This window comes from Protobothrops mucrosquamatus, unplaced genomic scaffold (genome assembly GCF_001527695.2).
Source record: "Protobothrops mucrosquamatus isolate PMUCROS unplaced genomic scaffold, P.Mucros_1.0 scaffold875, whole genome shotgun sequence".
In the NCBI taxonomy this organism is placed as follows: domain Eukaryota; kingdom Metazoa; phylum Chordata; class Lepidosauria; order Squamata; family Viperidae; genus Protobothrops; species Protobothrops mucrosquamatus.
The window spans coordinates 421,337-444,654 of NW_015387129.1; the positions used below are offsets into that span (position 1 = coordinate 421,337).

At 36.3% G+C, this 23,318-nt stretch overlaps 1 protein-coding gene across 1 annotated transcript in view; it reads left to right on the forward strand.

The window, feature by feature from the left end:
• The window catches only part of ZMYND8 (zinc finger MYND-type containing 8), a gene marked incomplete at its 3' end in the record, with an annotated part of 73,183 nt that overhangs the window by 34,778 nt on the left and 15,087 nt on the right, over window positions 1–23,318 (forward strand). Inside the window, exons 3-7 of the mRNA XM_015819228.2 lie at window positions 5,787–5,935; window positions 18,488–18,706; window positions 20,065–20,178; window positions 21,023–21,115; window positions 22,285–22,372. Of these exons, the coding sequence (XP_015674714.2) occupies window positions 5,787–5,935; window positions 18,488–18,706; window positions 20,065–20,178; window positions 21,023–21,115; window positions 22,285–22,372 (663 nt within the window). The remainder of the gene's footprint in view (window positions 1–5,786; window positions 5,936–18,487; window positions 18,707–20,064; window positions 20,179–21,022; window positions 21,116–22,284; window positions 22,373–23,318) is intronic.

Below are 23,318 nucleotides of genomic sequence, written 5' to 3' on the forward strand. Positions count from 1 at the left end.
ATTGCAGAACATAATCCATATTATAACTTACTTTCAGTCTTTTGGTGGTTCATTATATACTATGTATAGAAAATTAGAAGACTTAAAAGAGTTGATTTCTGCTAGTTAGTTAATGAAATGTGCTTATTGTTGTAATGCTGTATTTTAAAATATGGAAAAGAAATGGCTGTTCTAACTGTTCCCTTAGGCAAGTTTTTATAATAACTCTGTAAGGTAGGCCATAATTATTATTGTGGGAGGGAGAACTATAGCTAAGAACCAGTTGCATGGTTACAGTTATTTTCTAACTTCATATGCAGTTTTTTTAATCTCAATATTTGGTCAACTACATTCAGTTTTTAAATTATAGAATCAAAGAGCATAAATTAATAATGAAATAAATAAAAATAGATACACTGCATCCCTGTAACCAAAAGAGAGAAGGAGGATGTAATAGGTATAAAACAGTGGTTCTCAACCTATGGGTCGATCGATCATTTCACGGGGGTCGCCAAGCAAGGCTGTCCGTCAGTTTTTTCCCCTTTTCCGGCAGATGCCTTACCTCCCTTGAGCTGGGCCAGCTAGTGGTCGGCCTGCTCCGTCTCTGCCGCTTGCCAGCTACGCCTCGGCCGGTGCAGGGGGCGGAACCACGCATGTGCGGCGCTCCCGGGCAGGGTAAGTCCTTGACTTACGACCGGTTGGATAGTCCTCGACTTACGACCGGTTTAGTCCTCGACTTACGACCGGTTTAGTCCTCGACTTACGACCGGTTGGAGTCGCGGCATTAAAAAGGTTGAGAACCACTGGTATAAAAGAATTGGTAGAGTTGAGAATACATACAGAAAATGAAAAGAGAAATGTAAGAAAGCTAAGCTATGGATGTCTGAATCTAGAAATCTCTGTTGAAGTCACTCTGCCAGCGTAAGAGCCATTCCCGCAAGTGCTCCTACCATGACTAGGACTGCTTAGACCTTTACTTTCCACATCTTTTCTAGTTCCTCTCTGATTCTTCTCAGTTTCTTATACTCTTTCTTCCTGATGTTGCTGTCACTTGACACTGTTACTTCTATCACTGTTGTCTTCTGATACTTGTCTACTACTACGATGTCTGGTTGATTGATCTATATCTGCCTGGATCTGGAAGTCCCGCAGGATCTTAACCCTTTTATTCTCCATGACCTTCTGTGGAATCTTCCATCTGGACTTGGAAGGTCTAGTCCAGGGGTCAGCAACCTTAAACACTCAAAGAGCCACTTGGACCCGGTTCCCAGAGAAAAGAAAATACTGGGAGCCGCAAAACGTGTGTGTGTGCGCGCACACACGAGGGGGCGAGAGCTTGATTGAAGAGTTTAATTAAAAAGAAATAGAGGCTGATGTGCATGAGTTCTCATTCTCTCTCTCTGCTGCTGCTTCCTACACACACACACACACACACACACACAGAGAGAGAGAGAGAGAGAGAGAGAGAGAGAGAGGTAGGTGCAAGTACCTCTCTCTACCTCTGTCTCTCTCTCTGCAAATGGCGGAGGAGGTTGGGAGCCGCAGGAGAAGGCTCAAAGAGCCACATGTGGCTCCGGAGCCACGGGTTGCCGACCCATGGTCTAGTCCATACACTGTGCTGCTGTTTCTACATACAATGCTGGCTCCTAGATTTTGCTATTCAGTCTGTATTGTTTCTGCTTGCATCTTACACATTGCTGCCATGTATTCCTCTGAGGCCTCTCTGCACAATCTGCATCTCGGGTTCTGTCTGTTGTGGTAGATTCCTGTTTTATGGATCTGATTCTTAGTGCCTGTTATTGTACTGCTATAATCAAGTGTTATCTTTTTGTCCAGTGCTTTTCAGTCACTGGTAGATTTTTCAGTGTTAACCACCTCAATGATCTGCAAAGTTACGTCCTATGCAGGGTCTTGTCTTGCCATAGCACTTCCTCTTCTTGATATTCCTCCCATGTTTACTGCTGCCTCAAACATTCTCATTTTGGGTGCTATCTTACTGATAAATTCTTGGATGCTCTGGATTTCATCCTAGTACTTTTGACACTGACTAGACCCTTCCTGCCCTCCTTCTTGTTGGTGTCCATTGTCAGGAACCTCTGGATCTTGAAATCAGAAGCCTTCATGTCCTGCTTTTGGTCAGTTCAAATTAAACATTTTTATAGCCGTTCATCTAACTAGTGAGTAAAGATAAAATGATAATTCAATTATCAAAACCAATTAAAAATAATTTATCTTCCTCTCCCCCCCCTTCTATATTGATGGCTTGCTTGAATTGGGTAGACTCTTGGAGGTTTGGACTTTGGTGCCATTTGTTTTTCCTTATGGCAGGGTCCCCAGCTTTGGCCACTTTATGACTTGTGGACTTGAACTCCCAGAATTCCTCAGCTTGCATGGCTGGCTGAGAAGTCCACAAGTCATAAAGTGGCCAAGGTTGGGGATCTCTGCCTTATGGTCATTGTACAGCATTATTTTTTTTAGCCATTTGTGGAGTCTTTAGAACAGTGGTTCTCAACCTGTGGGTCGGGACCCCATTTGGGGTCGATCGACCATTTCATGGGGGTCGCCAAGCAAGGTTGTCCGCCATTTTTTTTGTCCACCATTTTTTTGTCCGCCATTTTTTCCCCCTTTTCTGGTGGGTGCCTTACCTCCCTTGGGCTGGGCCAGCTGGTGGTCAGCCTGCTCCGTCTCTGCCGCTTGCCAGCTGCGCCTCGGCCGGCGCAGGGGGAGGAACCACGCATGCGCGGCGCTCCCGGGCAGGGAAAGTCCTCGACTTACGACCGGCTGGGTAGTCCTCGACTTACGACCGGTTGGGCAGTCCTCGACTTACGACCGGTTTAGTCCTCGACTTACGACCGGGTTAGTCCTCGACTTACGACCGGTTGGGGTCGCGGCATTAAAAAGGTTGAGAACCACTGCTTTAGAATGTATTTAAAAATGTAAAAACTACTTTACTGGTTAAGTTAGTAATCTTAGAATTGTGTGTTTATGCGTATGTATTTACTCTCTATTCATGCTATTGTACACAATTGATATAAGCCATGGTGCACTTTGCTACAGGAGCATGCTTGAACTTATTGGAGTTTTTTTGTCTGTTTGCTGCAGTTTTTGTTTTGCACTTCAAATGTAAAGAGTTACTTTTCTGATCATGCCTGTATGGTTCATGAATAATTTTTTGTTTTGTGCTACACTGTGTACTGTAAATAATGTAAAGTAATTTCATTCAAGATGTAAATGCTGACAGCCAGGCAGAGAGGGGTGTCTTTGGTGTGTTTCCAAGGTTTTTCTTTCCTTTTGCTAATTGATTCCTCTTCACAAACAGAAAGAAACTGCTATTATTTTCCTTTTTTACTTGTTTGTAGAAACCAGCCATGGTGGAGGGAATGTAATCTAAAGAGATAATCAATGTTCTTCAAGTCTTCAAGATTAGGTGGACAAGAAGCAAATTAGAGACTGAAGTTTTGCTTTAAAACATTGTTTTAAAGTAGCCCCTAGTAGACTAATTGGAATTTATTTTGTATATTCTGCCATGGAAGAGGTAATTGATTCAACAGGTTGTGTCTTGTGTGCCAGATGAATGCAATTTATCTCTCCTCATAAACTTTTTAATTAGGATACTATCAGGAGCAAATTATGTTTTTAATTGAAAGAAAACTAAGAGGAAGTTACCACATCTGGACTCTTAAAAAATGGAATAATTGTTACCCAGCAGCAACTAGCTAGATTTTTCTGTAAGTCTTTGCTTTCATTTAGTGGCCATCCAGATTTTTATAGGCAAGAAATCTGTTTTTAGCTACATTATTTCATTTATTTGGAATGGTTGTAACTCTTTCACATGTGGGATTTTGTTATGTCTCGAATGGGCTGGTCCAGGATATAGACTGAATTCCCAGAGCACAGTATTCTGTTCTGTTTGAAAAAAAATACATATTATGAAAAATACATATTATTCATTTTATGCATTTTGATTACTGTATTTACATTGTTCCACATGTTACTAACATAATAAGATGTTGGGAAATATTGTGGTTTAGAAACACATAAACTAAAGAAACCCAGTCTTTTTTTTTTCTTACGGAAAAGGATTGGAGCTTGTTGTTCCAGTTCCACAAGAGGCCAGCTGGCCTAATTGTTTACAATTTTAAAATTGGGCAAAGAGTAAGGATTTGCATGTAGTGACTTCTTGTATACTTCTATGCTTTGTATCAGACTGTTTTTGCGAGTTCTTAAATTTATAGATGAAGGGTTGCTGGTCATTAATTTTTGTTCGTAGTAATAGAACTAATTGTCTAAGAACACTCCATTATGCGGGAATAATAATTTAAAATGGAATATTATGAGGAGTATTTTGAGGAAATATTCTAGATGAAGAATTATTACATTGGACAGTATCAGAATTCTAATAATTTACCTGCATTAATAAAGTTTCATGAAGTCACTGTGTTTTGTTTAGTGTTTTTAAGTTATTTTAGTCATGTGAAACTGCTCCTAGCTATTTAATTAAAATAGAAGCTGATGTTAGGTGTTTTGGTACTTTATATATCATGTTTATACAAACAAGGAATGTGCCTGTTTATGCTTCTGACTCCTCCCCAATTGCTATGGCTTTTATACTGCTATTGCTTGTTCACATAAGGCTTACTCTCATCCAACTTAGGAGGTACACCTTTCCTGATCTCAGCTGACCAATGATTGTAGCTTTAAACCAACCTGTTTCATACATTCTCTGTTTAATTTTGACTGTACATTTCATGTATCTTGAATTTAGGCAACAGATTAAGTCAGCACTGATTGTTGGCTAGCCATACTAGTTGGGGAAAGAGTCAACAGATGTATTTTATGATTAACATAAACGTAGATATGATGTGAGTTGATGTGATAACTGACATACATACATACATACATACTACTGAAAAATTTGCATGTGAATATGCAATCTTAAAATTAATTTAAGATTTCTGGGCATGCTTTATATTGGCAGTAGAACCTTTCTAGAGCACTTGCTTTTATATCAGTGGCAGAACTAAAATGTTTTTTTTTTAAAAAAAGCCCAAAAATTATTTTAAGCTATTGATTTTTCAGTTGTGTTTAACAGTGATGCTGGATTTTATATAGCCTCTCACTAGGCCCATACTGTTACTGAAAACTGTATAGAACTTTAAAGTAATATAACTCTACTCTTAAGTTCAGTTTCATATTTTTTCTAATTTCTCTTGGCTTCTTAATTACAGATGGATAATAGATAAAATGGAGAGGTAAATTTTTACCCAGTTTTTTTTTTTTTGCTACATTTGGATGCAATATATTAGTGAAACAATGTTTTTCACATTACAAATAAATTTAAATCTGAATGTGAAAATGAAAACTCCATGAGCACTCTGCTTTGGAATATCCTGCTCAGAGCACTTATTCAGATGTCAGTTCAGTTCTAGGATTACTTTTTAAACTTTCTCTGGCCTTTTAAGCTTAATTTTAACATTTTATGTATATGTTGCACCATGGTATTTAATTCATTTTATTTTTGTTGCTTCTGCTAATGGGTCTTTGGAAAAAATTCTATATCATTCTACCGAGGTGGATGTATTTTTAGATATCACTAGTTTGCTATTAATTTATGTACAGATTTTTTGGCACAAGATTTCTGTTTGGAAAAATGACATACAGATTCTTAATTAAAACTATTTTTAAAATCCAGTTCACTTTTAAATCTCCAAAGGTAAATGCTATTGTGTCCGTTACTAAAAAGTAGTGCAAGTGTAATAATATCCTATAATTTTTCAGTGTTGTAATTCTTTAATCTTTTTAAAAAGATCCTGGCTCTGCTGAACGTACAGCTCAAAAAAGGAAGTTTCCAAGTCCGCCACACTCTTCTAATGGTCATTCCCCTGAAGATTCATCAACAAGCCCAATTAAAAAGAAAAAGAAACCTGGCTTATTGAACAGCAATAATAAAGAACAGGTAATAGAAGTCGTGACTATGAAGCAATGTACATTGAACAACAATGTTGTAAATGAAATTGTGATAGTATCTAAATGCTCTAGTATGTCTTTGATAATCATGTGTAAGAGGAAAGTTGCTTCTTGATTTCTAATTTTTCATTCAACTAAGATTTTTTTTTTGTAAAAATAAGTAAAATTCTTTTTTGTAAAAATAAGTACATTTTGTAAAAATAAGTAATTTACATATATACACAAACACACACATATAGATGGAGTAGATATACACACACATACACATATACTCCTATATAAATAGATGGTATAGAGAGAGGGTCAGAGAACAACTCAGCAGCAGAACAAATAATTTGTATTATAAGAACCTTCTGGATCAAACTATAGACTTATCGTCCCATAATTCTGCTTCCTGAGTGTCAGCTGGACTCTGAAAACCCTAAAGCAAGATATCTGGATAGGGTTCCTCCTTTAAATGTAAAATCTGCCAAACATTATTTGAAGAGCCGTGGTGGTGCAGTGGTTAGAATGCAGTATTGCAAACTAATTCTGCTGACTGCCAGCAGTTTGATTCTCACCGGCTCAAAGCTGACTCAGCCTTCCATCTTTCCGAGATTGGTAAAATGATTCAGATTGTTGGGGGAAATATGCTGACCACTTAGAGCCGGCTATAAAGCACTGTGAAGTAGTATGTAAGTCTAAGCACTATTGTTACTATTCTTGTTCATCAAAACAAATAATATTCAGAAGTATGCTCCATCACATCCATTTTGGACTAGTAGCTGCCCAGGATCTTTTCTGTCCCTCTGATTCCCATCATAAGTCAGTAAACCAAAAACAGTTCTAGTAGGTAGTATATAGTAGAAAGCCAGATTCAAAAAACAGTGAAGCAGGCCCAAGGCTCCAACTTCTTAAAGAGAGAAGCCCATATTGCTATTTGTCATTGTACCTGCTTTAATTTATTACAAAATGAGTCTTAATTATTATTCAACTTAGAATTCTCAGAACTAATGGCCAGATTCCCCCTATCAAAGCTTTCATGCCATAGTCTAAGAGAACAGTCACCTTCAAGGATGCTCTACCAAGAGACTTTTCTGTAGGCATAATCTGGGCAGTTCTGGAACAGTATGATTTATGGCAAACATTGTGTGGAAGTAAAATCTAAAAATGTAAAATCTGCTAACCATCATTTGAAGAAATATATTAATCTAAAGAATAGGATATATTTGGTTAATATCTGTAGTAATGTTCTACAGTGCTCTTTTAGTTATTACATTTTATATTTATAATAATGCATTCAGTATATAACAAAGTTACTTTGTTAATAAGCTTAGCAAGGGGATTCAGTGAGATATTAGAATTGCTGATAATTGTTATTTACTCAGCTAAATAGTTCCAGGCTAATCAGTCAACCTTGGACAGAGTTCTGCATTATCCTGTTCTAAATTGTTAATTATTTAAGTTGAAAGAAAACCGTAGAACAGAATTTTCAGAATAATGGAATGGAATTTCCAAAGTAATAACTGTATTGCATTGATAAAATTTGATTTATAAAATTGATTTATAAAAATCAGGTTTATTAAGCAATGTTTATGTGTATACGTAATATATTCACCACTGGTTTATATTTAACTTAATTATTAGAACAGTTTGTGCTCTACCACTTCAATTGCTGTGTCATAAAACAAGGCTGGGGAATGTGAAGTCCTTTAAATCTTGATGAACTTCAGTTATAATCAATAGCAAGATATGAAGAGACTTAGTCCAAAAACATGTTATACATAAATTATGTATAAATTACTAGTGTAAGTGTCATATGAATATTGCGATTGTTATATATGGTTCATGATCTAGCATGATGCTTGCTAAAGTATGCTAAAATGCTTATTTCTTTGACTTTCAAACTCTCAGTTGCCATAGAAACTCTAGGCAACAGACAGGAATGTAACAAGGGTTTATTTACAATGTGTACAATCACCATGGCACAATCCAACCACAGTAAAAATAAATATATTAGAATTAAGCAGCAATTAAAATTATATAAAAGGAACAAAACTAGTACAGACCATGAAAAATTTATAATCAAAATGAAAATACTGTACAATTATAAAATCTTAAATCTGTCTGCCATCTACCGTGTTTCCCCGAAAATAAGACCGGGTCTTATTTTTATTTTATTTTTTTGCCTCCAAAAGAGGCACCAGGTCTTATTTTTGGAATAAGCCTTTCCTCACCTCCAGCACCGACAGCCACAGCCAGCTGGTCCACTTCTTCTGGACCAGAATGAATGAATGCATTCATTCAGACCTGCATTTTGCTTTCCAGAAGGCCTAAGCAGCCGAGTACCGAGCTATGGATTCAATCCATAGCTTGGTGCTTGGCTGCTGAGGTCTTGCGGAACTGAGCTATGGATTGAATCTATAGCTCGGTTCTCGGCTTCTGGAAAGCCCTGTGACTGAGAAATGTAGGCCTGGCTGCAGAAGAGACCTCAGAAGAAGAAGTGGGCTGGCAAGGAGAGGCCTGGCTGCAAGGTAAGTGGGTGCGGGGCGGGTGGTACAGCTCCACACCGTCACCCGTTCCCTAGCTTGATTTTTAGGTGTGTGCCTTGCCTCAAAACTAGGGCTTATTTTTGGGATAGGGCTTATATTAAGCCACCCCCAAAAATCAAGCTAGGGGTTATTGTTGGTGTAGGCCTTACTTTCGGGGAAACATAATGGCTTTATTAATAAGATTTAAAAACAGCCCTTTTGCCGTTTTCAGCGTCAGCTCTCGGCCGTCACTACTAAGGAGTCTGCTTCATTGAATAAATTGGATTTTTAAATCCTCCTTAAAAGCATTAAAATTAAGTTAATAGAAATTAAAACAGTCTGACAATAACAGCAAAAATATTAGCCCACATTAGGGTTAATACAGCAATTTTGCAACTTATAAAAAAAGTTGGCTAAAATCAATATCAGAACTTGGGGGGGGTAGATCACAAATTACCCTGCCCCTGGTTCTGCTGAAAAGGTTAGGTAGTTATGTTAAGATTGGATCTGTGTGGACCTTAGGAGGAATGCTATTGCATATGGTAGGGTTTTTAATAAAGTTATCACTCTAATGATCCAGATAGTATACAAAATAAAGTAATACAAAAGTTTAATACATTCAAAGTTCAGTATACGTCAACACACATTAGCAATAACTATCAAGAATGTATGTGCAATATTCATTTTGGTTAGCCTGGACAATAAAAATGATCAATGATTGCTGGACAATAAAAATGATCAATGATTTTGCAAAAATGCAAGTATAGGTTTTTAATTTAAACTCAGCTTTTCTTACATTTTTACATTTTTGAAATCCAATCAGCTAAGGATAGTATTACCCTTAATGGAGTTAATGAAGCCATTCTGAAGTCGCATATGTTACTTGTTATAGTAGAACTAATATTAAAAGAGATCTTTGGGCAAGACAGCTGAATTAGTTACTTGGTGCCCTAGTAGAAAAATTGAGCACCATTGTTGGATCATCTATAATTTTTAAGGCTGTGGATCAACAAATAAACTGTTATAGGACCAGATGGACTCAAGGACTCTTTCATCCTAGAACTATACAGGTAGCTAGCTTCAGAGGATAGAATGTTTTGTACATTATATGTCACTTCTTGAGAACACCATAAAGCATCTGCATTTTTTCCTAAGTTTGGTGGTGGTTCTCCATAACTTAGTATGCAATCCCTGGAAAATGCACATTTGGCTTAAGAAATTTCCAACAGGTGGTACTTGTACTTACATTCATGAACCAAAAGATATTTTGTTTTTCAAATCCAGTTCTCTGCACAGGTCCACTTTATTTCTTTGATGTGTCCTCAGAAAATCTGAAAAATATCCCAATCCTTTGAAATGCAAAATGTTCCTTCCCCTACCTGCTGTCAAGCCCTGGATGTACTAGTGATGCTGTTTCTGCTCTGAAACAAGCACCAATGTCCCCACCATGAAACCTAACTACAGTGATGCTTTGCCCATCTGGTTTTGTATGTGGATCCATATATAGTGAGGTACAGGTACAGCCAAAAGTATTAGTGCCCCTCAACTTTGCACCAAAGAATACCTCAACTTTTGCCCAAAGTGTGCACCATATGAACTAAAGAATGGTAGATGCCATATACTTTATTTCATAGCAAATTGGGATTTTCTGGAGGAAACTTGGGAATACCAATAGTTTTGGTTACATTTGGAAATCAAATGACTCTTAGTTCTCTGCTTAATTGTGTACCATCAAATTGGTACTGATTTTTAGTGACTCCATAGGCTCCAGAACAATCTGTCCCCAAGTTGACTCTTCGGGTCCTTCTAACAATGCACTCATTGTCACTGTAATCGAATGCCAACCATCTTGCTGCTGATCATTGTCCTCTTCTCCTTCCTTTATTTATTTATCAAACTTGTATGCCGCCCATCTGGCCAAAGGTGACTCCTTCCACCCTTCCCAGCATTATAGACTTCTCAAAGGAGCTGCTGTTTTCATATGTGCCGAAATATGGTGGTTTAGTTCTTCATAGTACACTATTACTGATATTTTTTAAAAAGAGTGTCATGGAAGGAGCAGCATATAATAATTGCAACTTGTAATATAAAGTTAAAATTTGCCATGGGAAGTCTCCATTGTGCACTAATGTCGGGTAACTATTGTTTATATTTATTCAATATTTATATACTAGTCTTTATGAATCATGTCCATAGCATTTGAAAGCTATGCAAAACTATAAAGAAAACTAAAAATAATTTACGGGACCTACCTACCTGAGATTGTCTCTTCCTAATGGTGTCTACCCATCCAGTTAGATCCAGTAAGAGAGGTATTTTTTATTTATTTCTAAAATGTATTGGTCGCCCATCTTACCATAAGGGTAGATTACAGTCATTAAAATATGTTTACAAATATACATTAAAATATAAATAAATTCAGCCATTAAAATCTAAGGACACGTGGGAAGGGCACGATGAAGTGAGACAAGGTGGGATTTTATTCCCCCAGAGATTAGATTTGCCCCAACCCTGCTGGCTTTTCACAGGGAATTAAAAACTTGGTTTTGCCATCAAGCCTGGAACCCTAATAGTATGGCTGAACCCATTTCTTGGTCATGGTTACACTGAAAGTGTGATGTCATGATAATTCTCAGCTATTTTATTTATGTTGTTTCCGATATTTTTCTCGCTTTTTATTCTACTTTAATTGTTAGCTGCCTAGAATCATGTATGCGAGATGGGTGGCCATATAAATTTATTAAATAAATAATGACATTAACCTAGTCAAATTAATACCTGTTATCTGTCTCAATATTTACACCATTTATCTTCATTAGTTCTCAAATTTTAATATTACAAAAGAAAGGAAAAAATGTTTCAATCTTTTAACTACCCAACTCATAAGTCTACAATACTGTGTCATCTTGTCCTTACTTATTTTTATTTCTCTTTCTAAGCTTGTCTGGAACATTGCAACCTTTTTGCATAATATTTTTTTGGGTCTATAATTTAGTTACATTTTTCATCATATTATAGCTTTACAGCATTTTTGAAATCCAATGATTGCAACTCCTTACATGATACTCTGTATGGTACCATACATTTGAAAAAAAAATCTCTTTGTCAGTTTTATTTATATTCATCTTCAGATTGATTTTTTTACAGTTACAAAAGGCGCCCTCTCTTATTTCCATTAGATAAACTTAAGAAATTGGCAGGAGATACAAGAGACATTTTTAAAAAAGATTTAAAAAAACAAGTTGGCCATGTTATAGGCACTAACAGTACTAATTTAATGCTTAAAGGTAATCAAGATTACTATCTGAATTGCACCCAGAAGTATTTTTTTAAGCCAATATGATTCTTTGTATGAGCAGATAATATCTCAATAACATGTTTCACTTAACTCTCTGGCTGCTGGATTTTGCATCAGCTGAAATTTCTGGACACTTTTCAGTGGCAGTCCCTAAAGCATATAGAAAGGTAACTTAAAGATATCAGTTACAATGTCCACATCTGATATATCTTTCAGTGAAGATAACATCTGCATACTTCCAGTGGCTAATATAGTCATTTATTTTGAGATGAAACATAAAACAATAGTAATGTTGAACAGATTTCCCAAGGTTCATTTTAAACTTAATCCAGTATAATTTTATTGGGATTATAGCAATTTAAACAATCATATGATTTATTAGATGATTACATTGCATTAAAAAGACTGGAAGTATGTAAGAGATGTTGGATACTGTTTCTATCTTTGTTTTCTTACTTGAAAAGCTGAATATGTCAAATCTCAGGTGTGATCTTGCTGAAGATAATATGAATGAGGAACCCTCTAAAAGACTAGGAGTTTCTTTTAATAGGAATTGTGAGAGCATTTTATTTTACTGCTGCTTGATCAAGGCTTCTATCAAAGTTTTATCAGTTTTCTATTCTACACCATTGCTAGTTATTTTAGAGTGCATTTTTAGAAGTTCTACCAAATTTTGGAATGCCATATTATAAAAATAATGACAATCTAAAGATTATTTTTGCTAGGATTATATTTTATTGTATTATTTTCTAAAAGCTTTATTAATCTTAATGTGTACATTTTCTGCTTGTATATGATTCACGTATATATATATATGTGTAAAAGGAATTTCATGTGCTAATGAAATGATAGTTGGAATATATCCTCACTCAAATTCAAATATCTTTACCAACTGTCCAGTCTTTAAGCAACTTTTACATTAAAAAAGAATTAGTTTAATGTGGCAATTTGTTATGGAGTGGGGGGAACAATAGGAAAATAAAACAGCATATCAAATTAAAAGTTTTGCGTAATTCTGTGACTTAAGATCATTTGTCCACCTGATATGTGAGTGTGAGGTTACTATCCTTTAAAAAGTAATTCAGGTAGTCCTCAACTTATGACCATAATGGAACCTGCCCATTATGATCATAAGTTGTGATGATTGTAAAACAGGTCATCATGTGACTGACACCCCTTTTTTGTGACAATCGTTGAGTAAATGTCCAGTCATTAAGCAAACCAATTGTTCACCATGGGGCTTTCCCCCCCCAAACCAATTTTTTTTGGCAAAAATATAAAGCACAGTCACATGACCCCAAGATGTTGCAAATGGCCATAAATGCTACTGAAAATGAAGAGACTGAGCAACTGCTCACATAATGACCATACTGGATTGGTTAGATTGCATTGGAAAAGGCAGTCCTGAAAGTACTGGAAGAGCTAAGCCATAAAGAAGTTATGGACTTTGAAATGTAGCTGGAGTCTTATTGGATGCCAGTGCAGGCCTGCTATTTCTGTGATGCAGATAAAAAAGCCTGAGTGAGGTCCAGAATTTCAAATCTCCTGTGACTATTCATTAGTGACTATGAATGCAAGGCTACCATTGGCAGTTAATAGGAGTTAGATCACCCAGGAGCTTGTTTAGAATGATTATATTAGCAAAATAAAAAGTATCCAACACCATATTTTTGAACAGTGAGACAATTATGTCCCAATTGATTCTGATACTGTATGTGTTATCTAGTTTAAAAAATTTGAGGGATATTTTTCCCTGTAAATTCTTTACAATTAATTTTCAAGCAGCTTTAGGGTTTTTCTGCAACAAATTCGTAATCATTTAAAGAAATCCTCCAAACATAAGTTACTGCGTATTGTGGATGGAACTTGATTTCCTTTAATGACAGTAAAAAATATTGAGTGGGTTTTTTTTTTTTGTACTCTTACATTCCAGCCACTTAATTGCTGTTAACTGTTCAAATTATCATGGGTAAAGCAATTTTTAAATTAAATTTTAGATATCTGGTATAAACTCTACTGGTGGTTCCAAGTTAAGAACAGAATCTCAGTAGTACTGCAGCAGAATAATTTAACATAATAATAAAATTCTCAATAAAAGTGAGCAGAATAATTTGGCAAAGATTAGTCCCTACATAAGTAATGGTTTGCCCTGATTATTTGATTGGATAATTTATAAGATGAAAGAAATTAAAGAGATTATTAGCCAGATATTTGGGCTACGTCCATCAGTATACAGCATGTGCAAGAAAGAATTTTTTTTCCTTAAAATGGTTTTAATACACTTGGAGATTTACATAGTTGAAAGCACAGATAAAAAAGAAATGACTAAATGGTGCAAATGGCTACTGAGAAGTATGGATGCATTGGAAGATTAGCTGGGGAGATTAGCTGATGCTTGAGATAAGCTGTTTGGTAAATGTAATCCTTTTCCTAATGCTTGAATAGCATTATTTCCTTTTCTTTCCTTTCTTGTTATTCTCCTGACCTCATTTTGGCCTAATTTCCCACTTTTTCTTTCCTTCTCAGGTGCAGATATCCCTTCCACCTACTGCTTATTCTGTATTAATTTTATGCCTTTCATTTGTTTTACTGTATTTCGGGTAGAAGAGGATGTGTGTCAGACTAACTTGTAAATAATAATAAACTATATACTGGACATGAGCCAGAGCCATTATTAGGATCTACCTTGTGGCAGTTGGGGTGGTGAAATATAACTATTTCTCTGCCCTTGTTGCCCAGTGTCTGTATTTGGGTGACTTGGTTGCTCTGCGGAGAGAGCAATACTGAGTTTCATCTAAAGTGTCGCTGTAAAGAATATGCTATGCAAAGTCGGTCATATTTGTTCAACGTTGGACTCCAGCCTTGTAGCAAAATCAATGGAGGTGGTGGGTTGTACGTCATGCAAAGTTTGAGCCCATGGAACCTGAGGAAATGGACAGGACCTGCTCAGCTGCTACCGTGTTTTCCTGAAAATAAGACCCGGTCTTATATTTTTTTCCTCCAAAAGAGGCATTAGATCTTATTTTGAGGGAATGTCTTATTTTTTTCCAGGAGCAGTCCCATGCACCCCACACCCGCTTACCATGCCGCAGGGCTCCTGCCGCCACTACGGCGTTGGCAGCAAGGTGCATCATGCCATCGCAAGGCTTGCTGTGCTGCCGCTGCCATGAGGTGCTTCCTGCTGCTGTTGCTGCTGCTGCCGTAAGGCACATCCCGTGATGCACCTCATGCCAGCAGTGGCAACGGCGGGATGCACCTCATAGTGGTGGCAACAGTGTAACACACCACGGCGGTGTGATGCGCCTCATAGCAGCAAGACACGCTTTGCAGTGGCGGCAACAGTGGGACGCACACGGCAATGGCAGCACGACATGCCTTGTGGCAGTAGCAGGAGCCCTGCGGCACGGTAAGCAGATTTGGGGTCCATGGGGCAGCTCCTCCCCCCGCTTTGTCTCATGTTTTAGCAAATAAGTAAATCTTATTTTTCAGGGAAACACGGTAGTTCAGCCACTTGTGTGTTAAATCCATGCTCCTCCTGGCTAATTAAATCTGTGTGGGTCTAAGTGATAGGTAATTCCTTAAGAATTAACTTTTAAAGAAGCAGTGGTATGCCCCCTCAAAGGACCATCACTTGGCCCAGGTTGTCCTGACAGCTTTCGTTCATTCTCCAATCTCCTCTTTCTAGAGAAGCTGGTGGAGAGACTGATCATATAACATCTTCATAGAACCCTGAATGAGGTGGATTATCTAGACACCTTTCAGTTGGGGTTCACACTGGGGTTTGGGACTGAGTAGGCGTTGATTGTACTCATGGATGATCTCTGGCAGGAGCGAGATGGAGATAGTGCATCCATCCTGGCTCTTCTGGACCTTTCAGTGGTGTTCAATACCATTGATCATGATATCTTTCTGGGCTGGTTTCAGGAATTGAAGGTGGGTGGCACTGTATTGTGATGGTTTTCCTCCTTCCTCAGGGTTTTGTTCTCTCTCCCCTTCTATTTAGTATTTACGTGAGGCCGCTGTTGAGGTGATCCATTGGTTTGGGATGAGATATTAATATGCTGATGATACCCAGCTTTATATCTCTATCCCAGGGCCTTTGGGCGATGTTGTGGATGTCCTATTCCAGTATCTGGAGGCTTTGGGTGACTAGATGGGTGATACAAACTCCGACTCAACTCTGGCAAAACAGAGTGGCTATGAGTATTGAGACAAGGAGACAAGGTTATTCCATGTTTAGTTCTGGATGGGGTTACACTACCCGAGACAAACCCAGTGTGCAATCTGGTGTCCTCCTGAACTCAGCACTCCTGCTCAAAGAGCAGGTGGCAGGCATGGCTAGGAGAGCCTTTGCACATCTTTGGGTGGTACGCCAATTGCACCCATATCTGGACTAGGAGGCCCTGCTCACAGTAATTCATGCCCTTGTAACCTCTCGTTTAGACTACTGTAACACACTCTGCATGGGGCTGTCCCTGAGGAGCATTCAGAATCTTCTTCTAGTGCAGAATATGGCTGCATAGGTAGTAAATGGTGCCAGATGTACAGCCCATACAGCACCACTTCTGCCTGAGCTGCATTGGTTACTGGTATGATACCAGGTGCAATTCAAAGTGGTGGTTGTCACATTTAAAGCTCTACATGCTTTGGGACTGGGGTACCTCTTTTTCCAAGGGTCTCTACCTGGTCAACCCGATTTAGCAGAGTGGACATGCTGCAGATCCCATTAGCCAAAGGCTTTCAAATCGTGAGAACTAGAAGACAGGTTATTTCCACAAATGTCAAATTTTATTTATATGTGTGTGTGTGTGTGTATGTATGATGTTTTTATTTTTTATTTTAGTGTTTTAAAATGTTTTTAGTGTTTTAATTGTAATATTTTTTTGAATTGTAAGCCAACCAGCGTCATTGACTAGATGGGCATCTGCAGAAATTGAGTAAATAAATACATAAAAATATTACATGATCAAGCTGGAATCTTGAGTTCAGATTATCTCTAAAAAAAGATGCTAAAAGCAAAGGGAGGGCATTTTTTAAAAAAAAAATATGCCTTAAAAAGTCATTTTACTGTCAACAGAACACATCCAATTTATCTGAAATGCAGAAGTCCTCATTTTATCAGAAGGTACTACAGTACCTATAGATTTATCCATTTCTGCCAGATCACTATAAGCTAAATTACAACAGATTATAGATTTTTACATTGCAGACAAACTGTATAAATCTACAGTTTTAAATAATGGTGCAAGACATTGCTGCATACAGTATTCACACTTGGGCTCCCAGACAGAGTAGCTGTCAGAATAGTTCTGGAAAGGATTGTAAGTAAAAAGTGTATTTGGGGGGATAGTCTTACCAATTATGTTGAGCTGTTAACTTGGCTGAATGTTAATTACCATATATTGTTAATAGGAAGTAAGTGATACTGTAGGGATTCTTCCATTGTTTCTTGAAACAAAACAAATTTCTCAACACTGTAGTATTTAATATAATTATGTTCTCTTAACAGAACTAATTCTAAGTATATTTTGTCTTTTAAAAGGAAGCCAATGTATCATTATTACGTGTTTATGATATATGTTAGCAATTCATCTAATTGTGCAATTCCTTTGGTAAAAGAGTTTTATATATAGAAACATGCTAGATAAATCAGCTAAATCAGCTAGATAAATTACACAGCTTGGGCTTTCTGGATTTCTGTAATAGAGGTTGTTAGATTTAAAACATTATCTAATTATGCATACTGTTTGGAAAAACAGTTGTATTTTCCCATTTTCAATGGAATAGCACAGATATCTCTCTCTCTCTCTCTCTCTCTCTCTCTCTCTCTCTCTCTCTCTCTCTCTCTCTCTCTCTCTCTCTCTCTCTCTCTCTCTCACACACACACACACACACACACACACACACCAAAAAGTGCAGCCTGGATTTAATATATTTGTAAGATTGGGTTCACAGATATGGAGGCTGGAGATGGTTGTGCAGACAGCCAGCTGAAAGTTATTCCTGTTATCCTTGAAAAAAAATCGCTTCCTTGCCAGTTCACAGATAAGGAGACTGGAGATGGTTGTGCAGACAGCCAGCTGAAAGTTACTCCTTTTATCCTTGAAAAAAAATCGCTTCCTTACCAGTTCACAGGAAAGAAATTAGAAAGAAATTAAGAAAGTCTCTTTCCTAATGTATTATGGGATAAATTAGTTCTCAGAAGGAAATAGTTCAGCTGCAATATTCTTGTAACTAGCTTTAGTCTCAGTAAATATTTTAAAAGAAGATTCATTGTGAACATTGCTTTGAAATAATTATTTCAATCCATCTCACAACCCCTGCTCCATCTTTTTCCAGTGGCCACTTTTCCCATTGAGAGGAAATTTAATTATATGTGTGGTTCAATTGTAGAAGTTTCTGATCCAGATCAATTCTACATAATATAAAGAATAAAACCCTCTTCACTTATCCCTAAATACTGATTATTTTTTAAAATGCCGCAAAATTACTAAGCAAATGAATAATGGTTCATGTAGTTTGCTTCTAGTTGAAGATCCAGTGGCTCTGATTTGGAAAAAATGTATTTACTTTAGTGACTATAAGCTTTGTTTTCAAATACTCGTGGTGTGCTGAATGAGAGTTGGAGCTACATAAACATTAGGTGGGGGCTGATTGGTCATATTTGCTTATTTTAATTTTAAAATACAAATTTGTTTTGAAACCAAACCTGTCTTTCTTGCCTACATTTCAGTCAGAACTAAGACATGGTCCGTTTTACTATATGAAGCAGCCACTCACCACAGACCCTGTTGATGTTGTACCGCAGGATGGACGGAATGATTTCTATTGCTGGGTTTGTCATCGGGAAGGCCAAGTCCTCTGCTGTGAACTCTGCCCTCGGGTTTATCATGCTAAGTGTCTGAAACTGACAGCGGAGCCAGAGGGGGATTGGTTTTGCCCAGAATGTGAGGTATGAGGCCCATATTTGTTTCCCTGCTCCTAATTTCTCACTTTCTAGAAAATGGTTCTCTTATCATTGACTTTGACTGTGTAGTCATGTCTTGAAAAGATAGAAGGTTAATGTAAATAATCGTACAAATTAAGGCCTTTATCATATTTAGCAGTTTTATGTTTTGTTATGATGTTGGTTTTTTTAGTCACAATTTATTTTGTAGGCTCATTGGATTTGCTTTGTCAGATACCATGGAGAAGGGCAGGATGTGAATGAGAAAGCAGAGGATATTAAGATTACATGCTATCATGATAAAATGTTTTACTCTGGCATTTTCATAATTTTATTTTGAAATTATTCATTTTGTGTATTAAGTATACATTGTACAGTGTGAAAACATTTCAGAAAAAAGCAGCTTCCAGAACATTTAAAATACCGTTTAAAAGACAAGTTTAAGTTGTTGTGTCTGTAAGTTTATAAGGAATGTGAACAGAGAATAACAATAGATTTTCTCAAAACATGCTAGATATGACTAATAATTTGCCTCATACAAAATCTGCTAATTGTTACCACTATCTTTAAAAAGAAATAGGGTTATTTTAGAAAAAATGTATTTATAGTTCTTATATTTATAGACTGTTTGAGTTTATATGCTGTGGGACATGAGTCAAAGAATTGATATTGCCACTCAAGCGTTTTCTTCTATATATAGGCAACTATGCTACCTTATTTTAAATTCTGTTTTATATGTATTGTATTTATTTTGTACATGTTGTATCTTCCACTTACCAAAAACAAACAATGAAGAATTCTAGGCCATGGACATGCTCAAGAAAGAAAGTTAGATTGGGATAATAAGTTGATTAGATCCAGACTTGATCACTCTTAAAATGTTCATTGAAACTAGTGAGATTTAAGGAGGTAGTAGTTGCAGTGATTTCAACATAATCAAATATGGATTAAGGCTATGCATCGTGGTATACTGTATATAATTCATTGCCTTATGGGCCTTTAAAATCAGTCAGGAAAATAATGAAGTGAATGTGAAGCCTGCTTCCAGTCATGCTAGATTTGTGATGGATCATCCCTGTGGTTTTATTGCCAAGAATAAACAAGTAGCTTGTCACTGCTTGATTTCCCAGTCTGTTTTATAGCCCTAAGTTTTCCTAGTGGTCTGCCATCCAAATACTAACTAGATGAGACCCTACTTAGCTTTTTGATATTGGTCAGATGCAACCATGTACAAAACATCTGTGCTCCACCCTGGAGAAATAGCACAGTATTTTCATGAACATGGATAATTCCACGTAATGTAAAATAAATTTCAGTGTTTGCTTTTGCATGTAAAAATTGTATTTTTTTATTTTTATTTTTAGAAAATTACTGTAGCAGAATGCATAGAAACACAGAGTAAAGCTATGACAATGCTCACTATTGAACAGCTATCCTACTTGCTCAAGTTTGCACTACAAAAAATGAAACAGCCAGGGGTAAGAGGATATGTGTTGATATTTGACTCTACTGTGTATTGTTTGTTTGAAAATAAATTGTCTTTAGCTATCTAGTTATATAGTATGTGTTAACATTGTACAATGTCTGTCTGTCTGTCTGTCTATCTATCTATCTATCTATCTATCTATCTATCTCTGCTCATCTCGCTGAGGCAATTCTAGGCAGCTTATAGTTATTCAGTAAAAATACCATATAAAACGTTAAAAAATAAATAATTAATAAAAAAATAAATAAATTTAAAATTCAGTTAAAATTGGCTTGACTAAGATGTAGAGGAAGAGCATTGTTAGATCTGCTGTGTGTTTGTCAATGTTTTAATAAAACACATAGATATAGACCTGGGAGAGATTCCAAATATGAATGTGTTAAAGTTGCATTAATTTTGTAATACATATATGAACATGTGACAATTATAGGGAGTCCTCACTTAACAACCATACTTAGGACTGGCAACATGGTCATGATCATGTGACGTTGGTATGCTGTAACAGTCATAAGTCTGAGGACTGGTTGAAAAGTAACTTTCAGTGCTTTTGTAATTTTGAACTGGGCAGTTCTTAAGAGAGGACTACCTGTCATTATGTTCTTATTTGGGCATGAATTGGGACTAATGAATGCCCAGTGATTATAATATATGACGTCTGATTTTCAAGCTTTTACCTGATTAAATTTAAACAAATGATTCTTGCTCAGTTTGATTGATTAGCTAGATTGCAAACATAATCACCCTGGTTTTGACACATTATTTGTTTTTAAGCAATATAATTGTTTTTAGAAGGATTTTATATTGTAACTGTAATTTTTTTGTGTTTATTGAAACAGACAGAGCCATTTCAAAAGCCAGTTTCACTGGACCAGCATCCAGATTATGCAGAATACATCTTTCATCCAATGGACCTTTGTACGTTAGAAAAGGTTGGTAGACAAGAAGGAGATTATTCCGCTGTATAAGATCATTGTTAATTTTTTTCAATTTTATTGCTTACAGAAACAGGGAAGATTTTGTTGGTGTGATAAATAAGGGCTCTCTTTTAAATGTGTGAAGTTCATTAAGTGAAAATATGGAGTTGGAAGGGAGCTTAGTTTACTGGTCATTTAATCCAACCCCTTTGTAGGATCTGTTTGGACATCTCTGACTAAGGATCATCAAGCCCCTGGTGAAGATCTCTTCCAAAGGGGACTCAATCACTTCCTGTAGCAACTTATACCATTGGTTGACAGACCGTATAAATAAAAAATATTCCTTTGACATCTAGCCTCAATCTCCTTTCTTATATCTTATATCAATCCATTGGTTCTGGTTCTGCCCTATGGGGCAATAGAGAATGTCCACTTCTTGCTGTATGTGGAAGTCTTCTTAATTATTTTGATATGTCCCCACAGTTGTCTCTTTTGCAGGGCAAACATTCTTAGAACCTTTAACATAGGGCCAGTTAGTTGTTTAGTTTCAAGAAGCATATCATTTTTACTTTTATCAAAGAGCAATCTGCTTATATTACGTTTTGGAAATAAGTGCATGCAAAGTTTCTGAGAGAGTGGGAGAGGCAAAGAGTACGATGTTAGTTGCCCAATTTAATTTAACTATAGAGGGTGTTCAACTATTTGTTTCATAGAATCAATTTTGAGGCTTGCTTCCTGTGAACATTTTTTTTTATTTTAAGTGACATAATTTAAAAAGAAAGTATCGGTGATTCTTTTCCCCCTCAAATGTATTATGGTACTCTGTTCCATGATACAAAGTAGATTTTCATATATAAAAAAGAAATGACCATAACAATACGTTTCAAAATTCCTATAATTTGGTCAAGTTTCAGTAATTATATTTGATATGCTGCAATTATATTCCAACAATGTTGGTAGCCAAAATGGCACCTAATTGATTATATTGAGGTTTATAATATCTAACTTTTTGAAAGCTCATTCCTGAATCTAATGTCTATTCCCAGTTCATGATTATTTCAGTTTTAATCTTTCCATTCATTTATTTGGAATAAAGATATTAAGAAAATAAGATATAGTAGATAGCTTCAGGATTTAGATATTATTTCCTCATTTTATTACAATGTTTATGTTATCTTTTTCAGAATGTTAAAAAGAAGATGTATGGTTGCACTGAAGCCTTTCTGGCTGATGCCAAATGGATTTTGCACAATTGCATTATTTACAATGGGGGTAGGTATATGCATATTTCCTTGAAGGTACAGATAGTCCTCACTTAATGACCACAATTAGGACCAGTAACTCCATTGGTAAGAGATCCGGTCATTAAGGAAGATGTCACGTCTGACAAACTTGTAACTTCACTTCTGTTGTCATTAAGTGAGGTATCTTGTGACCATAACTTGTGATTTTACCGCTGGCTTCTCTGTTGACTTTTCTTGTCAGAATCTGGCTGTGAATTCTATGCTGTAAAGTTCATAAATGCGAGGACCAATTGTAATGTTATTTTTCAGCACTCCTCTAACTTTGAATAGTCATTAAACAAGGCAGTCAATAAGCAAGGAAAACTTGTAATTAATTTTTATACAATAAATTGAAGTAAATGGCCCAAAACTTTCAAGTAGAAAGAACACAAATCTTTTCAAATACTTAGTAATGAAAGTAGTGTGTTTTCCTCCAGTGCCCCCTCCCCCCCTGCCCAAAAAAGAATGGAAGGCTTTTGGGATGCAAATCTTTCACAAATCAATCTGTTTTTCCCCACATCATAAAATCTTCTATCGGTAGAAGGAAACAAGTTGAATACAGCCCTAAGTGACTCAAAGAGTTACAATAAATGTATCCCTTTCCTTTCTCTCTTTCAATTTAAGAATCTTTTAGATAAGATGGGACAATAAATATTTAATATTTTTAGTTGAGATCCTATAAACAGGTCTTTGAAAATAGCTTTTTTCACATTGAGGTTTTATATTGAGATTAATCCTATGTGTGCTGTATATTAATGTATAAACTGAAGTATTTTATATCTCCTTTACAATAATGCTATGATTTGCAAATCTAAATAATAATAAAATCAGGTGTGATATACCTATAAGATATGTTCATTTGTCTTTTAAAATTGGGTTGAAAAGGTGCGTTCATTTAACACTAAATAAAACATTACCTAATAATTATAAGTTCA